This window comes from Trachymyrmex septentrionalis, unplaced genomic scaffold, assembly GCF_001594115.1.
Source record: "Trachymyrmex septentrionalis isolate Tsep2-gDNA-1 unplaced genomic scaffold, Tsep1.0 scaffold196, whole genome shotgun sequence".
Taxonomy (NCBI): domain Eukaryota; kingdom Metazoa; phylum Arthropoda; class Insecta; order Hymenoptera; family Formicidae; genus Trachymyrmex; species Trachymyrmex septentrionalis.
In genome coordinates this window covers 38784-59876 of record NW_017305135.1, presented here as the reverse complement: position 1 = coordinate 59876, position 21093 = coordinate 38784, and the positions used below count along the sequence as shown (strand labels likewise).

The 21093-nt window shown below is 33.7% G+C and overlaps 3 protein-coding genes across 7 annotated transcripts in view; 2 read left to right on the top strand and 1 right to left on the bottom strand.

Moving 5' to 3' along the window:
* LOC108747161 (cilia- and flagella-associated protein 61-like) overlaps positions 1-7639 on the top strand; it is an 8671-nt gene extending 1032 nt beyond the window's left edge. The window contains exons 2-20 of one of the 3 annotated variants that reach the window (XM_018484452.1): positions 131-265; positions 387-547; positions 773-905; positions 1001-1490; positions 2304-2560; positions 2641-2857; positions 3336-3604; positions 4332-4544; positions 4656-4778; positions 4919-5031; positions 5093-5247; positions 5325-5538; positions 5817-5986; positions 6142-6357; positions 6523-6627; positions 6769-6846; positions 6976-7092; positions 7169-7234; positions 7370-7639. In XM_018484452.1, coding sequence (XP_018339954.1) covers positions 131-265; positions 387-547; positions 773-905; positions 1001-1490; positions 2304-2560; positions 2641-2857; positions 3336-3604; positions 4332-4544; positions 4656-4778; positions 4919-5031; positions 5093-5247; positions 5325-5538; positions 5817-5986; positions 6142-6357; positions 6523-6627; positions 6769-6846; positions 6976-7092; positions 7169-7234; positions 7370-7558 — 3421 coding nt within the window. In that variant the 3' untranslated portion in view covers positions 7559-7639. Of the gene's footprint in view, positions 1-130; positions 266-386; positions 548-772; positions 906-1000; positions 1491-2303; positions 2561-2640; positions 2858-3335; positions 3605-4331; positions 4545-4655; positions 4779-4915; positions 5032-5092; positions 5248-5324; positions 5539-5816; positions 5987-6141; positions 6358-6522; positions 6628-6768; positions 6847-6916; positions 7093-7168; positions 7235-7369 lie in introns of those variants that run through there. The other 2 variants (XM_018484451.1, XM_018484453.1) reach the window with 2 other exon arrangements.
* The window catches only part of LOC108747187 (homeodomain-only protein-like), an 18880-nt gene extending 6794 nt beyond the window's left edge, over positions 1-12086 (top strand). Inside the window, exons 2-4 of one of the 3 annotated variants that reach the window (XR_001939222.1) lie at positions 9916-10106; positions 10237-10511; positions 11718-12086. Coding sequence is in view for 2 of the 3 variants with exons in the window: in XM_018484510.1 (XP_018340012.1) it covers positions 9921-10106; positions 10237-10308 (258 nt within the window). In the remaining variant the exon portion in view is untranslated. Of the gene's footprint in view, positions 1-9914; positions 10107-10236; positions 11051-11717 lie in introns of those variants that run through there. The other 2 variants (XM_018484510.1, XM_018484509.1) reach the window with 2 other exon arrangements.
* The window catches only part of LOC108747188 (synaptic functional regulator FMR1), an 11720-nt gene continuing 2343 nt past the window's right edge, over positions 11717-21093 (bottom strand). Inside the window, 11 exon segments of the mRNA XM_018484511.1 lie at positions 11717-13476; positions 13635-13736; positions 14098-14310; positions 14576-14786; positions 14909-15052; positions 16242-16280; positions 16772-16909; positions 17448-17594; positions 19044-19131; positions 20554-20624; positions 20899-21064. Of these exon segments, the coding sequence (XP_018340013.1) occupies positions 13289-13476; positions 13635-13736; positions 14098-14310; positions 14576-14786; positions 14909-15052; positions 16242-16280; positions 16772-16909; positions 17448-17594; positions 19044-19131; positions 20554-20624; positions 20899-21064 (1507 nt within the window). The 3' untranslated portion in view covers positions 11717-13288.

Genomic DNA, 21093 nt, shown 5'->3' with positions numbered 1-21093 from the left:
TATATATATATATATATTAATATAATATATAATATTATATATAATGTCAGCAATATTATATTAAATCGCAAATCGGTGCGCTTCCTCCTGTGCGCGTGCACCTTGATGTACCGTTACATAAAATTTGCAGCGAGACTTCCTGCCTCTCAGTGGTCCAATACAACGAGAGACGTGACGTCATTTCGGGGATATGCCTCTGCAATTACCCCAATATACCGTCCGTGTCGTCGGACGATTGGTTGACCTGGTTAAAAACAATTTACGGGTAACCTTCTGTTTGCGTCGATCGTAGTAAAGTTAATATGACTTTACGATATGTTGTTACGATACGAGTCGGTGTCTTATATATGTTAGGCGAGTTTATAAGATTAGCACCTTTCAAAAAGGATTCCCACTGCCACGGAACGGAACACAATGTTCGTACACTTACTCGTATGGGATGAGCTCTACTCGAACGAGTTTCTTGGGGAGCTATTGGCTGCGGTGTTCGACAGCTCTACTGATTGCCAATACGTGGTTCTCGTAATTCCACCCCGAGTTGAACCAGGTGATCGCTTTTTTTATCAAGTCACCCATCGATTCTTTAAACTTTTTACAACGGAAGAAAGATGTTGCTAGATCTGATCTCTTTAGAGCTCATCTTTCAGTTCAGTCTCAACGGTTCATCTTTCTTCCTTTTCTCCTCACGTTGAAGAGAAAAAGAGAAAAGATGAACCGTGCAAGAAGTTCAGCTAAAAAGAATAAGCCTCATGTCTTGACTTGTGTTCTCTAGTGCATTTGAGCGTGTTCGAGCGAGAGATGACTAAAGTCTTGGCCAAAACTGCCGGGCGAGATGTCGCGCTGCAATTTCTCTATCTGACTAATGAATATCGATTACGTCCAAAGTTGAAAATACGAAAAGTCGTGTGAGTCGATTTCATTTGCGATTGATATTTTCTGAAATTTCTTTCTAAGCATCTATACAACTCGTATATATACTCGATGATATATATATATATAGAGAGGAGGATCACGATGATGTGATTGCGATTATGGACGATAAGGAACATGCGCATCTAAAGGAACTTTATGGAGAGTATTGGATTAGTGAGATAGTTCGTCATCCGAGCAGTCGTCAATTGATCATCGGAGAGAATACCAACGGCTCGGCATTGGGTGTTATGTGTCTCAATACTACGATCGACATCGATCTGCTTAACGAGAATTTTGAATTAATGCCGTACAATGGTTTAAAAAAATCGCGGGAAAATGATCGTACTGTTGAACATAATGAGACGATGCAATCTCAATTCGTTCACCATGTTTTCCCGACGCCGGACGATGAAATAAATGCCTTCGTTTTGGAGATATTTGCGACGCGCGGTGAAATGAGGCCTCACTGGTCCCACGATTTCTTGGAGGCTGCTTTCGATTGCTTCCCGCATTTAGAGTACTGCGCGACTCTTCTTCCTTTCTCACATCCGTGCCATCAATTCCTTCAACATTTTGTGGTGAATTATTGTAAATTGACTAATGAGATATTACTCGAGTATACAGAGTGTCCCGATTTTAAGTGGCCAAACTTCGGGAGCGTCTAGGAAATCGACAAATTAAGAAAAGAAATCCTTTAGGGATATGCTCGTTTTTGCTTCGCTTTAAAGAAAATTGCAAAAATTGATAAAATGTCGTAATTTTTGGAATGTTATTGTTTACAAAGTGAAATGTTATGGTTTTTGTATACAGCTTGAGCGACAATATGCTTTAGATGCAATGCGAGCTAGAGTATGCGCGCCGATTTCCAGACAGAAGAGTGCCGGAGTTTTAGGAGCTTTCCAGCAAGAGACACAAATTGATACAAGAGTCATCCTGTCCTTGTTCGATAATTAGTAAGAAACAAAGACAGAATGACTCTCGTGTTGATTTGTGCCTCTGCTGGAAAGCTCCCTACATTGATCAGATCAATGTTTGGCTATACACGAACAAGATGCAATTATATGTGCAATTGCTGCAAGAGGTCAACATTTTGAACAATCTGCATTAAGCAAGTGACAAAACAAAGTGAATAAATAAGTGTGAATAAATGAGTAATAAATAAATACAAAAAATGAAAATTACGTTTTGCGATTTTATCCAAAACGAAGCAAAAACGATATTTCTAAAGGACTTTTTTTCTTTAGTTTATCGATCTCTTCTTACACATACACGTACCCGAAGTTTGGCTATTTAAATTCGGGACACCCGATATAAGAAAAAAGGAATTTTAGGAGCACTTCTCTCTTTAATCTCATAATTAATAACGAGAAAAATAAAAAATGAAAATGCAGCGCGTACCGTTGAGGTGTAATAGAGATTTCCCTATGACGCTGTACATTCTGCACCGAGCGGTTGTTTGCGAGGAGATGACGTGCCGTCGTGCCCGAACACAAGATCGTGAAGCTATAGAGAGACTCTTGTTCACTACATCGACAAAATACGAGGTCTTGGCTGATTTTGATTTCGCCATGGATCCTTTACAGGCTGTACAGCGTGATTGTTTCGTCTTTGAAAGTAACGATACGATGCTGGGGCTCGCTATATTGTGGTTATTACGTATATTTCCTTGTATTTCTTATATCGTGAATGATATTCAAATATCCAAGTTTTCTTTACTTTACGTTGTAGCGCCGAGAGGGAGGTAAATTTCGTCACGAAACATTACCATATAGGGGATTACGTGTCTGTGCAGAGTATTCCTCAAAATGATTACGGACGTCTCTTGCATTTTGTTCTTATGCCAATTTTTTCCGTTCACCATCGCTTCTTCTTCCGCGAGATCGCACGTTTAAGCAAGTTAACGGTAATCTTTTATCGGCTTCATCACAAAGATGAGACTGTATTGGTAAGCTGCAACAATGCACAATAACAATAGTTGTATTTCTAGTAAGTAAGAACATCGAATTTTCATCTCAACCCACAAAATTATATATTATATAAAAAAAATCATTTTGTGCATTTTAAAGAACTATATACGTCGTATATAAATTCAAACAGAATCATGCAAGCACTCACGATCCAGCTAAACCGTTTAAGGCATTGATTTCTATAGATTGTGCTTCTCACATATACGATCCTATAAGGTGCGTCTGGGGAGACGCTATTAGCCCTATTTATATCATTCTATCCTTGTTTTACGTAATAAACAATGGAGATAGAATGACGCAAATAGCTAATAGCGTCTCCCCGAAACGCACCTGTAATGTTATACATATATTATATAATCATATATTATATATTTCAAATGAAAGCTAAAACTGTTTAATCGGTAGGAAAATTATTAGAGTTTAACTACCATCGTGTACATTACTCGTATGACGCAGATATATCCTTTGGTATCCTGTTTGAACGATATGATTCCGGTTAATCCTCGTAGACAAGCTGAATATGAATTTCCGATTATTCAGGAAAACTTCAATAGCTCTGAAAATAATACAAAATGTGAAAGAAATGATGTCGCGAACGATGAATTTTCTCTATTTATGACGTCACCGAGACTAGCCATGATGCCACGTACAATTATCGATACGAGGATCGTTGTCGTTGGAGCATCGGACTGCGGAATTGCTTTCGCGGAGTATCTGGCTTTACGGTAAAATGTTTTCAACTATAACACCTGAAGTATGTTGCGTGTTGATGAAACTTACCAAATATTAGGTGTAGTAAAAAGTCATCGCGTATTTTTTAGCTCAAAGTTGTATATACAATATCTTCGTCAATAATGAATGAAATTCAAATTTTAAAAAAGGGTTTTAAAGCTTGAAATCTCTACTTTTAAAAGCTTATCACATTTTTTAAGTTTATATGAGTTTGATAATTTTTACATACCAAAAACTACGAGCTGAAAAAGACGAAAAATTTTCTTCTCACTTTGTGGATTTGTAACGTGTCCAAAACGAATTTGAGAAAATTTTCGATTACCTATCGTGAAAGCTTGATACTTTCCCTACAAAATCGTTTTTTTTAAATATTCCTACGACTTTTGATTACTGAGTTATCGCGGATTAAATAAAAGAATTATTTTGACTTTAATTGCTCATAACTCCATTAAAAATTGTCGTATCGTATAATTTAAAAAAGAGATTTTTAAAGCTGAAACTTTACTCTATCAAGATATATTTATATTGTTGGTAAGAAAGTAATTGCGGTTTTTACTGATAGATGTCTTTTAAAAATACGCGATGACTTTTTACTACACCTAATATATTATAACTTACCAGATATATTTCTTCATATGGTAATATAACGTTTCAAAAATATCCAAGGACATAATATATACGTTTTTTTCTCCTAATTGTTCTCAATATTCAATTCTGTAGATTAACGCAGCGTTATAGGCAATTGACAAATCTTACGTTAATATCACCACATGGTATACCATTTGATAACGAATTTGATAACAAATCGAGTCGTTCGGACTGTTGCGAGTACTTGCTTCCATTCAGAGGAAGATTTCACTCGGGATATCGTCGCTATGTAGTCGCACGGACATGGCTTAACATCATCTACGGAACTATGGTAGCGATCAACAGGTAGTCTTTCGTATGTTGATAGACATACGGCATCTATCCATCAACAATTTTAATAATTCGAATTAATCCAGCAATGTCGACGAGATGACAATCGATTCGAATTTTCTTTAGAAGCGAGAAATATGTGACTGTGACGAATCAAGAAAATTTCCCGTACGATTATTTGGTTTTAACGTGTGGCTTACAGTATCAGAACTCGACGTTATGGGAGAAAAGAAAAATGGAAAAGCAAGAGTAAAGATTGTTTATAATATATTATAGCATATGTATTATACACATAATGCAGTCCGTAATATAAATCACTCTGAACGCACCTCATTGCCCGACGCAAGAGAGTAGTTGTACGTTACACGTTACGTTTATTTTTCAAGAAGAAACGAGGTACAAGACCAAACGCCATGGAATTGTCTGACCGTAAACAACGATAAGGAAGCTTCCACTTGCCTCAGAAAGATTCGATGGTTAACACAGGATTTTAAAGAAAGGAGTAGGTGCAGCGATTAGTAAAATTGTTACTTTATGTTGTTTCAATATTTAACACTCTACAGAAGCGATATTTCTTTACGGACGTAATATCGATTGCTACTGTACACTTGGTGGTCTAATCAAGCTCGGAGTAAAGCCTTCGTGGATCACGTTGATCGAGCCGAGCTCTTTCAAGTCCGACAAAACACGCGACCGAGCTTTCTTTCACGATTACGAAGTATATCACGATAAAATAATTCGTACTATTACGATAAAAGAGTTATTACAGTAATATCGTGTGTTTACTTATCTAAGGTGAACAAAGTTGTGACAAATGCCATTTTACAAAGTGGAGTTAAAGTTTTTTCCGAATGGACCGTGATCAATTGGGAAACTCTGATGGAAAACGATGACGCAAAGCTCATGATCAAGAGTATTACGATTGAAAAAGAGGAAAAAAAGAAAAAGTTGACTTGCGACGTTCTTTTCAATTTCTATGAGAAAACGATCGATTCAAACGCATTTTTAGGTAAAGGACACGCGAGAATACATCATCCTACTAACTTCTAATTCATTTTCAATTACATTTAAAATTGCGTTTGACGGGTATCGAAAATTCAATCTCTCACATATAGATCGGTATTCATAGTCGGTTCATATTTTAATACCGTATTAAGTCTCAAGTAATGTCTTAAGATGCTAATACGGCACTCTGACTCTTGGCTTATGACATCTTAAGACTGTACTTAAGCAACCTCAAATATAAGAATCGACTATTAATACCAGCCATAATTTGTGCCGTTTCAGCGTTTTGTCGAGCTGGTCTCATTTTCGATGGTTCAATAGTAATAGACTCGGAATGTCGCACCAACGATCCGTTTATTTTCGCCGCTGGTACCGTGACGAAATATTCCCGAAAATTTTACGCTGATATCTGGCAGCACAAATATTACAATAGCATGGAAGTTGGAGAGAGAGTTAGTAGAAAAGGGATTTTTTTTTTGTTTTAAGGAGACGTATAGTACCCTCTTTTCAATCAACTCATCTTTTCCAAAATTAAACTAGTTATCTTTTTATTATCAAACTTATAATACACTTGTATTTCTTTTCATTCCCCGCCGTGCATCGGAAGCTCGCTCAAATTTTATGGAATGCGATTGAGTGGGAAGTGCAAGTTCCCGAGCAAATGTCAAAAAAGAAAGAGAAGATCATGCATTTGACACCACCGACATTCCGTGCACCCATCGTAACCGCTTGCATTTTGCCAGGTGATTATCATTACTTGCATGTATGTAAACCCGGGAAAGCAACTTCGGATAACACGACGAAGATCAACCACAATCATTACGTGAGTTAACAGTCAAATCGGTTTTTGCATCGAAATGCAAATAATCGAAATAAAAATTATTTAAAGAGGTTCTTTGTTATAGTTTTCTCTCGTTCGTTCTCCTTCAATCTGTGCAAGACGTAAGTCGTTGCATTAACGTTGATTTTTTTTTTTTTTTTCATGCAGGGAAATGTATTTGTATCCGGTTCTTGCGAATCTGAAATTGGATACTTTCGCATCCGATTGAATATGTACGACACTGTGGAAAGTGTAACCTGCGTAAGCAGAAAGGTAGTTCTGGAACTAATTAGACAAACAATACTCAACAACTGCTCTAGAAAAATTTTATGTGTCACGATATTTATCTTGCGATTCGGAAACAGACGCCACTTCGTCTCAACGCAATGACAATTGTGTTTTTTTTTTTTTCAGACATTTCGAGTGCAGGATATGATTGTTTTATATGGGAAACACGAGAGCATGTTAAACGAATTGAAATTCCGTTTTCGAGTAAGCGCCTGACTGACGATACAGTATTGAAATATTAAAAAGAAAATCTCGATGATCATACATATTTCAGGATTTATCACTGAATACTCTTGCGCGTGTAAATGCCTTTTTAAAATAATTTTTCCTCAGAATTCAGAAATCTCAGATTTCTACGCGTATTTCCGCGAACCTTGGGCCGCGATGATTCTCCATGATAGATTCGATTGTCTGCGCGTCGAAAATCGGGCTACTTTGCTGTCGCGAACGGTAAGACGGTCGCTTGCATCTCAATATCGTATAAGCACATCGATATTTATTACAAGCATATTTTCTCAACATACAGGACACTCATGACAATTCTTTGGTCGACGATTGCATTCACACGTTAATCGAATCAGAGTGGAAAACGGTGAGTAATTTTATTGATGAGTTTATGAAGAACGCAATTTATCGCAAAATGTATCCTTTCGAAAGTAAGGACGAAACATTGATTAGTGATAACGACGTGAATGAAAAATGAATGAACTCGAAGTTCTTTGCGCAGATATATGAAAAGGATCGAAATGACATCGAATCTAAATACGCTGGCTCGGTTTATCATCAAGAATTAGAGAGTAATCTCATGAATTTTCTCGAGTTTTACGAGAATGAACTACCTATGTATTGTACTTCGCGTAAACAACGCCAACTGTATATGGATATTGAAGAAAGTCCGTTATATTTTGACCAATAAAACTTTTTGCAAATTCTCTTGATGAAGGGACACTTGGAAAAAGAGGGACACTCAGAAAGAATTAACGTTTAATTATTTAATTATTCCCCCCCCCTCCTCCCTCTCTCTCTTTCTTTCTTTAGCACGTCTGAAAATGGTGACGAAGAAATAACAAGTATGCCTTAGGTTTGTTGTACAATTTAAAACTTTAAAACTGCTCATAGCGAGAAGTTTTAAGTTAATGCTAGCTATAAAATGAGTGCCCGGGAAAAAATGTTATATAAATAGACATATTTTATATATAATTATTATAATTGTATATAAAATATTTTTTATATAATTATATATGATTTTATATAATTATAGGTATATGAAAATTACAATTGAAGAAAAGGGTCTACTTAGCCTTAGCATCCTTGAGATTTCATTTTCCATGATCATCATGACATCATTTTTTGTGTATACGAAATGAAGTTGCAAATATCAAAACTTTTTATTGCCATCTTGTAGTCTTATAATCATTCTATAAAACGCGAATAATCATTTGACCAAAAATCGTTAATTTTATTGTTGGAAACTGCAATTGAAAAAAAAGACGCCCACGTAGCCCCGATCTTCCCTATATGAAACATTTTTTTCCCGGGTAGATATAAAAATTTTTCCTTATAATTAGCGATAAAGTAAAGCAAATTTTCCGATCTCATTGGGCTACTACACACATGCTACGGAGATTGCATGTGAATCCAAACGATCGTATCACAGCAAATATTTCTGAATTAGAATCAAAGCCGCGCATTCAATATATATAGTCGTGCTCGATAAACGACTTCGTCGTCGTTGATCTATTTTTGGTACGCAATTCTATTCGTAGGTCAAGTTTAACGTTTCACCAAATCGTTTCATAACGGTGCAACGGCTCAATGCAATTCGCAATGTCGCATTGCCTGACATTTGAGTTACAGTTATGAGGTACATATTTGGAAAAGAATCGCGAATCATGACAGAATTCTTTAGATGGTCTCAAAAGCTGACAGCATTTTAAATTCATTTTTGTATTTGCATTTTGTATTTCTGTATTTTCTTCTATCGAGTAAATTTTCATGCTGCATTACGAAATATCGAAGGAACGCGCGGATAAGATAAGTATAACTATAAAAGGCTTTCGATAACGTTCAAGTTTTTTTCTATCTCGTATATCTAGCGCAGAATTTTTATTTCATAAAAGAAAATATCAGTTCGTGACGTTCTATCACATTCGTTTACCGCTCTTTACACATTTAGTATAGCATGCCAATTTTTTTTCTTTCCCTTTTCCTCTCCTCCCGAATCTTTTCCTTGGACCCACGCACGTGCCGCGGTCTGTTTATTGCGGATTGCATTAGTCTTTTTGGTTTATTTCGCAAATGTGTTGCCGCGTTTTTGAAACTGGTCCAAATCGAAATCTCGACGTTAGGTCACGGTCGTGTTATTTTTAACGCTGGCACGCCTATCCTGCGATATGATCGACTAACTGCTTAAACATTTTTTTTATCACGAAGCAAAATTTTTCTCAATATTGCAAATAAAGATTTGTACGATAGCTATCTGTACAAGCTTGTATGTGTGTACAAGATGTGTACATAACTATAGCGTCTTTATGAAAAAAACTTAACACATGCACTTGATTAGAGTACAGCTTTCACAAATATGGCTCTGGCATAACAAGGAGTCATTATATAAGAGAAGCAGATCTGTGTGCGTGTAAGTGCATTTTATGACAGAGCAGAACATGTATTCGTCGCTCTAAATGGCGATATAGAAAATCCATTCGCGGCACGTCATAATGTGAATCATTTTCTTTTATCACTATAATTACTTGTTGTTCCGTTTCATCTGGAACAACCAGAGGAACCTTTTTATTAGTAGACAGTATTATCACGCAGCTTAGAATTGCACGTCCGTGTTAAATGAAAGAAATAAAAGTTACATTTAGAGAATTGAAATTATAGACTTTTTACAACCTAAGTTTATAAATGTTGCTTTAATTTAAATATTTCTAAAAAGTATCTGTCGTATTTTATTTATAATGCGCACATAACGCATTTTTATTTTCTTTCTTATTGAAATGCAAACACTCATATTTTTATTTTATTTACAATTATTTATAATAATTATAAATAATAATTCCGCCTACTGCGGAATTATTTTTAAAAAAGAAGAAAAAACAGTTTAACGAGTGTTAAAATTTCAATCTACCAAAATTGTCAATATTATATATATATATATATATATATATTAAGTCGCATATTCTTGCATTATATCGTATTACATTGCATCTCATTTCTTCATTAGTTGACCTTCTCGATCATTCAGTCGGAATACATTTTCTTTTTATAAAGGAAACATGCTGAAGTCTTACCCCGCGCGATATCCTACTAGCGGAGCTAGAACTGGTACTCGAGTGATTCGTTTGACGGTGGATCAGGAAGTAGTTCTTCAAGAGCAGTTTAACAGATGGCCAAGAGCACCTCATACTGCGGACGTTGTACTTCTCGCAGCTGAAACAGGTCTTTCCGAGGCGGACGTTGAAGTAAGTAAACACATATCAATTTACATACTATAATTATATTAGAAATAAGTGTGAGATATTTGAATAAAACGAATTAGGCGAGCAAGGTACATCGATAAAGATACGTTGCAACCCTTGACTTTTGTTCTAGGGATGGTACGCTATCAGATTGGCTCAATGGCGGAAAGAACAGGGTCTCGGCGGGAATCTGGGCATACATTGATGATCGTACGAGAGCTATGTGCACTAAACTCTCGTCTCACTTTTGTACCTGAAACTCTTATACGTATATGGGCAGATGTAATGGATCGATAGCAAATTATGATAGCAATGTACTTCTTTCCTTTAAACTCGCTGATCTTATGTTCGTATTCATAGTCAGATCTTATATAAAGGCTTCCTTAAATTTATCTTTAGACGCTTTAGGTGTCGATATATTGCATCAACCGCCATGTGTTTTTGCAAAATTCATGAGACACGTCCGATTAGTTGTTGTCATATCCGGAAGAAGAAACTGTTTTAAATTTATAACTGATTTTTAATAATGTTGATAATCAATTTAAAACAATCGATCACATCTATTTTATAGCTTAGTATAGTAAAGCTAGTTTATTTGTTCAGACATCCACATTTCGACTAAGTAGTATTATAGTAATAAAGGTATGCGCTAAGTCTGCACTTTAGCTAGATATCATAAAACATGTATCATTCCTTCTCTGGCACATCATACATTGGTATTACTAAGTATACGTTTACTTTCTTTTTAAATCATGCGAAACAATGCAGAAACAAACTCGATATCGAATTCTAAAGTTTGATATAGTATGCTTAGACTGTAGTAAAAGTAAAAAAAAAAAATTTAAAGAAAAGAGAAAGAAAAGATTAAATTACGTGAATATTATAGAATTTATCTAAAGAGATATATTTAAGGAAACCTTAAATATAAGACCTGACTATAAATACAGGTATTAGTCTAAATTTATTGTATTCATAAAAGGTTTGTTATTTATTGTAAATGTGTAACAGAAAAAAATGCGTTTGCGTAGAAAATAAATTACTAATTGTACGAACGCGCATAACATATTTATACATAATATATTCGAAACGTTGAAAATAATTGCAAATTTTCAACATTTTCTAAGCAAAGAAAAATTACTATAAATGATCATAAGATTATAAAAATGCTTTTCTTAACTAACATATATTCTTAACATGTAATTATTAAATTTGATGAAATAACAATTATACTCGAAAATAATTAAACAAGTCAATTTAATTGAAATATTAAATCCAATTACTTACTTATACTTACACATCCACGCTGTAATTATGAAATAAGTAAACGGGTGGGAAAAATGAAGCTGTGTGTATGTGTGAGAGAAAAGGAGAGGGAGGGTGGAGAAGAAATTTTTAAAATTTTGAAAGTAAAACGCGGGTAGTATCGTTTTTATATTAAAGGAAATTGGAGGTTTATTATACCAATGGCCAGTCTATGTACAGAAATGTTTTATTCTTAAATTATGCACAAATTGCAATCAATACAAATGTATCTGAAACAAGCAAGTTGGGGGATATCTCAGTTTTTTTGGCTGTCATAAGAATATTCAGATAAAATGACAGCTGTTTTGTTAGGTGTCGATATATTGCATCAACCGCCATGTGTTTTTGCAAAATTCATGAGACACGTCCGATTAGTTGTTGTCATATCCGGAAGAAGAAACAACTGTTTTAAATTGATAACTGATTTTTAATAATGTTGATAATCAATTTAAAACAATTGATCATATCTATTTTATAGCTTAGTATAGTAAAGCTAGTTTATTTGTTCAGACATCCACATTTCGACTAAGTAGTATTATAGTAATAAAGGTATGCGCTAAGTCTGCACTTTAGCTAGATATCATAAAACATGTATCATTCCTTCTCTGGCACATCATACATTGGTATTACTAAGTATACGTTTACTTTCTTTTTAAATCATGCGAAACAATGCAGAAACAAACTCGATATCGAATTCTAAAGTTTGATATAGTATGCTTAGACTGTAGTAAAAGTAAAAAAAAAAATTAAAAGAAAAGAAAAAAGAGAGAAAAGAGAAAGAAAAGACTAAATTACGTGAAAAGTGTATTCGGAAATAAAAACCGACTCCTTGTGCACATCTGATCGTGTTAGATTCGAATAAGTCATTTTTTTTTTGCAATCATGATACTATTAATCAACACTCAGCTTTGAAACGTAAAAATCTAGTGTTGTTAAATAACTCTACTAATAATCGTAAATCAAAAACTCAATTTCCTCAAGTAAATAGAAAGGAACATCATTGGGAACACCTTTGAACCAGAATTTCTTAGAGCTGCCGCCTACCATTGTTATAATTAACAACGGAAATCCATACACATTTTCCTGGTATCGCGTCGAGTTGCATCTTAGTTATGTCGCATTCGTTTCAGTTTTCATAATTATCTCCGATATATAGCGTATCAGAATAACGAGGTTACGTCGATATAAAGTAATAAAGTATCAAAGCAACTAGATATATCTTTATGTTAATGCGGAACATTCATGAAAAGTACGTAGAATAATTTGCTGCCATTTAATTTGGTTATTATAAGCTAAACTAAACAAATTCGATATCATGGAATGATATCGGGAGCACACTGCAAATATTGTATTATATGTAAGTACTGAGCGACATATCTAGATGAAAACTTATCCAGAGCGATAATTGACGTACGAGCCGCGATTATCCAGCCTAATATTGGATCGTTAAACGTTAACGAGTGACCAAGGTGTACCGTACGGTACATCCGAAGCACTGCCACATAAGTTAGGAGCTTGGTATAAAAATGAGGCACAGTTTCACAATCAGGGAATCCTTCTTACCAAATGCTATCCTCTATCTCCCAATGAATGTATCCGTATATCAAACATGACAGTGTAATTACCATCATTAAACTAAACCATGCATGGATATTAATATGTGTCCTTAAATGTGTTTAAGGAGAATGACGATTTCTTAAACAACTGTCGTATTCTTATCGGTAGCAAACAGTCTTAACAACGAGCGTAGACTAATCATGTCGCGTTCCATAATCGTGTAGTCCTTGCGTCGGTATGCGTCATGTTACGTGCTGGGAGTTAATAGCTCTCATCAGGTGTAACGTAGCAACGTTAGTAGCAATTGGCGACAACGCAACGGTTGCTTAGCCACTGGTACCGTTAACCAGAGCTTCTTTAGGCTTATTGCTCTGCTGCATACGAGGAGGACGAGACCGATGTTCTCTTTGGCCTTTAGGTCCTTGCGAACTGTTGTTAGACATGGATACGTCGTTCGCGGGTGTTCCTTCCTTGCTATTCATTGTTGATTGGTCGCACGGGCCGGCATTACTGCCTAAACAAATTTATAGATTAATTCTGAATGTTTTCGTATGTACAAGTATGCGCGTCAGCCTATTGATCGAGCATTGGAAAATGGATATAAGCTACTTCTTTGTACAACCGATCGTCCTAAAGAAATGCTCACGCGAGCTTGATACTAGATAGGCCTACCTGTCTGACTAGCACTCATTGGCGTTGAGCTTCGTTGCCGCGAACGCCGAAGTCGTCTTCGTCTTATTCCTTTAGCTCCTCCCTCCACACTCGATACTGACTCTATACATACACAAACCATTGTGACCATCTGCCTCGAACTCGCAATTAACATTTAAAGATAAACTTAATCATAGATAGCGAAAGCTGCACTGCATACGTTAGTAGCATGCAATAGAATATATATTTACATCGATTTGATGATAACATTAGTGTTAGATGGTCACAAGAGTTTGCTCCGCATTTCATGCCAATCTTAAAGCATTCTGATACGCGTCACACGTTGCTTGTCTTTAGGACGAAACGGTTAGAATTGTCATCAACATGTATGCGTCTATTCTTTATTCGCTTGCTTTTTCTCTCGTCACACATACGCACGCACGCACGCGCGCGCGCACGCACGCACGTTACCAATAAGTATTACCTCTATCAATGCTTGAAACGTCTTGGCTGTCTAAAACAGTGTCTTCGTCATCGGTAGTACGACGACGTTCGTCTCTACGATCTCTACGTTGGGTTGGAGGACGACCTTGTCTACCACTCATGTATCCTGAATTACCGGCTCCCTGATGACCACCTCTTGGCGGTAAATCCCGAACACGATCCTCACTGCCATCCAAAGTATCTCTACGTAATCCTGAAGAACGCCCGGTTAATTGTCAGATTTCTCGTCCATATAGACAATTATAATATTTCACTTGCGTTTCATATCGCCTATTGATTAATTTGTTAAATATGCCTTACACAAAAAAGTCACAATCAAATCAAAACAAACAACACATCATAATTCTCTCATAAAATCTTTACAAAATGTATTACAATATTACATTACAAATTATTAAGTTTATATTGTAATATTTTGGTAATTAAAACTCATGATGCTGTCTGTGTTATAAAATTACCGGCATTGTGTCTGGTAGGGGCTCTACCCCGAGATCCGCGCCCTCGAGACTGACCACCGCGACCTCCACGACCGCTGATACCCTCTTCAGGTCCTGCAACCATTCCTCGTCTTGTGGGAGGAAAGCTGGGCATCGGTCCTGTAGTCGATCCGTGCATGCTTCGTAGTTGTTGATCAATTTCTAACTTTTCTTGTCGCAGTTGTTCTACTTCCTACATAAATTATACAAGGTGATCAAATCCCATGATCAAACTCGCAATTTATTTTACGACTCCTTTCTGTGATATCAGTTTTATACATTTCGGAAAGGATCAGTGCATTGATATACAGTTACCTTTAAATGTGCCAAATGATATTCCAACAGAACTTTGGCATTGGCGATGCTTTCGACAGTGCCAACAAAGACAAAGGGCACCTGACCCTCCTCTCGTGGAATCGTTGGTTGAGGTTCGTTGTCTCCTTCTATTTTTACTCTTACCTGCAATACGTAGTTATTAAAATTGCGCTATTAACGCATTTAATGATACGGATTATTAGTATGAGACGCTTAAAATCGTATTTCATATCCATACCATCAGTTTTCAGTCACTGGCGTTTGTCATTTCCATCAATAGACTTGTCGATCAGTCTGCGAAAATTTGCTTAAATATTCTTTACACCCTTTATACTCCCAAAAGTATTTGTTTTTTGTAAAAAAAAAAAAGTAATTTCTCGATATTTTTACCTTTTCTCAAACATCATCTTTTAGGTAATATGTATCTTCTCACAATCACTATATATCATATCATATCAAACACGTGGCAATTATATCGTATATTTATAATCACAGTTTTTTTTCCTTTATATATAATTGTAAATAAATTTAGAGATTTTTATTATTTCATTTTCTTTTCTTAAATAACAATAATTTCAGCCTATTTATACATCATTAAAAAAATAATCTTTTGTTCTACAATTTAATAGTGTTACAATATATCTTGTACATGAAAAACTAATTAATAGGAGATTTATAATCTCTGTAGAAAACGAAAGAAAACAAAGAAAATATTCGCATGTATACGTACATTAAATCTATCTGATTCCCCATGCATGATATACATATTCAATATGCTATTGCAATAAAAAGTTATCATCACACAAAATATTCTTGTTACTTATGATAGAAATGTTATGTCGTATATCTCCAATTATTAACAAGTTTTCCATAAATCGGATTGTAAAAGCATATTCTGAAATGATATTCGATTTAAAATATAATTGACGACAAAAAACAAATGCATGGACATGGAACGACTTATGCATCCTTACTGTTTGCGATGCACGTGTGCATTAAAAGGTCCATATACACAATGCACACTTAGCATCAAATGCGGCCATGTAATTATCAGTCCATGATAACACTGAATACAACTCTGATATTTGATATCAGATAATAGCATATTCAGAATGAGTCAGTCACATTTAGTGCTAAATGTGAAACATGAATACAGGCCTGTTTATATAAAATAGTTTTTTTTTTTTTTTTTTAATACGATTTAAAGGAACTGGCCCGAGTGGTTCATGTAAGATTTGCGAGTGCTTCCATATGAATATATATATATATATATGAATGATTGACTAAACTTTGATGGAATAAAATCACAAACAATAGGAAATGACATACTTACTTTATCAATATGTATATTCCCACTCGAGCCAGTTGTTATCTACCGAGAACAGACAAGGCATATGTCATATATAACCTAATCCCTCGTAAATTATAACTTCCATTTTCAATTGAATGCTACATTTCAAATTTTGATTACGGAGTCTTTAATTATGAACATCGTTAACGATTTGAGAATCTGCGTATGTTGCAAAAGAGAGGCTATAATAATCATTATACTTAAAACGCGTGTTGGTAATTTCAGACGATTGCTACATACCCTGAGAGATAAACATATATCAGTAGATGTAGACGATCTGTAAAGTATTATATGTAATCTAGGTACTATAAATTTGGGACAGTTTTAACAAAATCATACTGTATCAACTGAAAATGAAAATTGATATACTTATATAATAATGTAATGATATTCTTAAACATCATTACTTAAGAAAGGATAGTCCCTACCTGAGAGATCTTAATTCTGAAAGTAATATCTATAAAAATATAGACATGTTAAGTTCTATTAAATAATGATAAAAATATACTTACTACACCACTCTTGTCGACAATTTCTTGGATAATGCGACCATTCTTCCCAATTACTTTTCCTACCAACACTCGTGGGACTTGTATAGATTCCTCGCTATATTCCAGCATAGATCGAGCTTTTTTAACAGCTTCATGCGTCTGTGATTAAGAAACATAAATATAAACTTTATATATCAACTAAATATATAATAGAATATATATAGATTTGTATACATTTTACAATCAAAGAACAGATTTTCAAAATGTATTTTGTCCAAAATTTATAATTTTCATAAAAACGAGAAAAAAAGCCACAAGAAAACTGCGCACAGAAAATAACAATGTATCAATCAGTAAAATGTTAAATGTTCAACAAAATTACTAAATAGTTGTTAAAAATGTTAAACAAATACATTTTGTTTGCCTTTAGTTAAAGGATATAATGCACTTCGAATGTCAAGATTTTTTTCAGCACATAAATTGATGATGTAGAAATGCTTTTAAAACATCATAAAGTAGCTTAAAATATGAGTCTTTCAACACTGAACACTATGCCATCTTTAACTCAAAAAATGAAATTTTTAATAAAAATGCAGTTTGGAAGAGTTCGCTCCTCAATTAGATAAAAACAATCTAAGTGAATCTTTATAACATATTTTTAGAAACATACAAACAGTACAATAATTGTTGTTATTACCTCTCCATATATCTTAAATGTGCATGAATTTTCTTCTAACTCTATATTTGTAATGCCATCAACTTTTCGCGCTTGTTGAATATTTGCACCATGAGCACCAATAGCTAGTCCCATCAGATCTTCTCGAACATTAAATTCGTCAGTATACTTAAAAAAAAAAAAGGTAAAATAATGTAAATTTTATATTCCACATTCTTTGTACACAATCTTGTTTAAAATAAAGTTTCTAAGAATTTAAATAAATTAAAATTAAGAAAAAAATTAGAATAAAATTTTGCATCTTTTTCCCCTCTCCTCCAACCATTCTCTCTCTCTCTCTCTCTCTCTCTCTATATATATATATATATATATATATATATATATATATAAAACACACACACAATTTTCCAATAATAGTTCAGAAATATATAAGAGATATTTTAATAAACGTAATTATGTATTTTATATTATACTCTTTATTGTAACATTACATAAATTTATTAATATTATGAAGGAATAAAATTCTTGTCAATGGCTTGCATTTTGGCAGATACAAATGAATTACATAAAGCTGGCTATACCTTAAAAAATAGCAATTTTACATTTACATCTGATGAATTTTCAACTAATGTAATAGCCATGCGACATATGTAAATATATACACTTAGAAACAAGTTCAAATATTTTTTAAATGCTGTCATGTTACAATCAAAACATTCTGATTAAAAATATTGAAAAATATAATATTAACTTATATGTCACATGCAGTTTTTAATTATAGTTATTTAAAATTATATAACACTTTCTACAATATGTTTTTATATATTATATACACGTTTGTACATATATATATATATATGTAAAAACACACAACACACACACACAAACACACACTGCCACACGGGTATTCTAATGTTCATTTTATAAATATATAAAATGGCAAAAAATTCTGAAATTATATTTTATTTATAATAAAATAATCATATATTATAATATAATATTCATCTTTTTAAGAAAGGAAGACAAGAAAAACGAAAAAAAGTGTGAAAGGGGACTGTTGTACGTTATTAGCGATCGAATTATATAAAAAAAAGTAAAATTATATTATTGAATATATTATATGCCGAATAAAATATTCCAAAATATATTAATATTACCTACGAATAAAATGCATATTCTTTTAATTGATACTTAATTGCTTTTTCATTTTGTAAGAATATATGGGATAGAGCCACCATTTATGTATGTGCAAGATATGGGATATATCAGTGTTTCTCAAACGTTGGCAGGCCAAGATCCGGCGTTCTTTAGAATAGATAAATAATAAGATTAAGAACCTACGTAACGTGTAAATAACAGAAAATGAAATCGGGAACCGATCACAGCTACACGTATATATTGTTGGCTACCTCACCAATTACGCAAATTCTGACTACACAGCACATAATGGAGAAAGATATAAATAATTGTTTTATATCAGTGAACTTGAAGCACATGGATTTCCGTGAATATACTACACAACGCTGAAGCATGCACGTTTAAAGTGTAAATTCATTTCCGTTCGAAAAATAATTGTGTATTTTGTCATACAGTAAGCTAAACTTAATTCTAAACCACGCTGCTGTGATCTCACCTTGAATTTGTTTTCACTCCTGCCTCAAAGTCTGAGACACGCTGATATATAAAGTTTGAAGATCTAAATTTGCTGAAATGAGAATGGTGTAACTCAGTGAAAACTCATTATAAGATGGCCCTATCCTATGTCCCTGCCATTCTGTCTGTTTGCTCTTGATTAATGCATGCAGACACTTGCGTATAAAGTTTGTCTTTCAACTTTATTTGCCCAAACATTTACGTGAAATCTCATCGCGAATCCTTTTTTATACATATGCATACGCATATACACCCACACTCACACTAACACATATATTCATTATGTGCGTGCTCGCACGCACGTACGCATGCACGTATACGCTTTATTAAGATACATACCGAATAAGATTGTTATTGAGTTAAGATACTTTAATGTTTAATATGCAGAGTATCATATTTATATCAGTATTTTTTCCAACAATTAAGTTTACTGAATTTGTGTGTGTGTGTGTGTGTGTGTGTGTGTGTGTGTGTGTGTGTGTACATACAAAATATACACATACACGTTGTAATAGTAATATTATAAAGTATAACGAATGAGTGTATGTGCGAATGTCTATCCATATATTTTGAATATAAATTTATATTTATAAAACAGTGAATTTTATGAAATATTTTTCTAAATTTATTAGTAGTACAGCTTTGTACATTACAATTGTTTATTTACTTTCCTGATTTTACATATCTTTACATATTTTAAGTAAAACGTTTATATTTTATATGATAATTTTTTTCTTCATCTTAAGATGCATATTATTCTGTTATGTGTTAAAACGACGAGTTATACTGATGTAATAAAAGATCAAAGGCAGCTTAAATTCAAGAAGTAAATAGAATATTTATATAGTTTTATCATACATAATACATTTTGATATATTCTAACTGAAAGAATTATCAGTTGTTATGGAATACTTTGCAAACTTAAGATAGCATTTCCACTTTAATATAAATGTTGTAATAAAACAATCAGTAACGAATGTGTCTGCAATGCATATGATCATGCTTAGAATCTAATAGTTTTAAAACGAAAGGTATCTGCTATTATGTAAAGGTTGAATGAATCATAGTGCACATGATATTTTTTCTTACTTGCACCTATTCTGTTATAATATTATAGAAGAGAAATTTGAACAGTTATATAAAATTTAAAAAATGTTAAATTTGTTGAATAATCTATCTATAATAATGTAAATTTGTGACAGAGATAAAAGAAAGAAAAGGAAAAAAGAAGAAAATCAAAGATGAACGATAAACACTACTTATGATGTGCCTGTGTAATCGCATACATGAGGTTACGTGATACTAAAGCGCACATATCAATTGATGATTAGAAATCTTGTGATCTGATTTTCTGCCAGTAAATGCAAACCACAGACAGGATGGTAACCAGGACAGTACATGGACAAGAGCAGGTAAACAATCTCACAAGATTTTTTTTTTATTTACAAAAACCAAAAAAATGTTAATAACTTACCCCCCTATTGTTTGAAGCTTAGTGGACTCAAGTTGACGCGCTGCTTCTTCCGTTCTCTTTAATAGCAAAACCTGTGAAATATTAATAAAAAGAAACGTATAATTAAATATTTTTATAGAGATACTTGAGCCATCATGTAGATAAGAATTAAAAAAGGATGCAAGAATACTGCTTCCAACGTTCAAAAAAAGAATTTCCAACAATTTGTTAAACAATCTATACATATACCATATATATGTGCATACTTCTAAATGTTTCTCAATAAATTATTGAAGTTACACATTTCTCTCATAAATAACTTCTCACATAAATGGTTTTATTAATAACAATATAAAAAAAAATTACCTTTTGCGATAAGTTTCTAAAATGCATTTCTTGGAGCATGCTACTGTGACGATGTATATTTTCATGACGGGAGATGGCCAGCAGTACTCCTCGTTCAGGCACATATCGGCACACTGCCGCCCCTATCGCCTTTTGAAATTCTTTATGTGCATTGTCCATCTTCGCACTGCAATATAACATTCTTAATTTAATTAC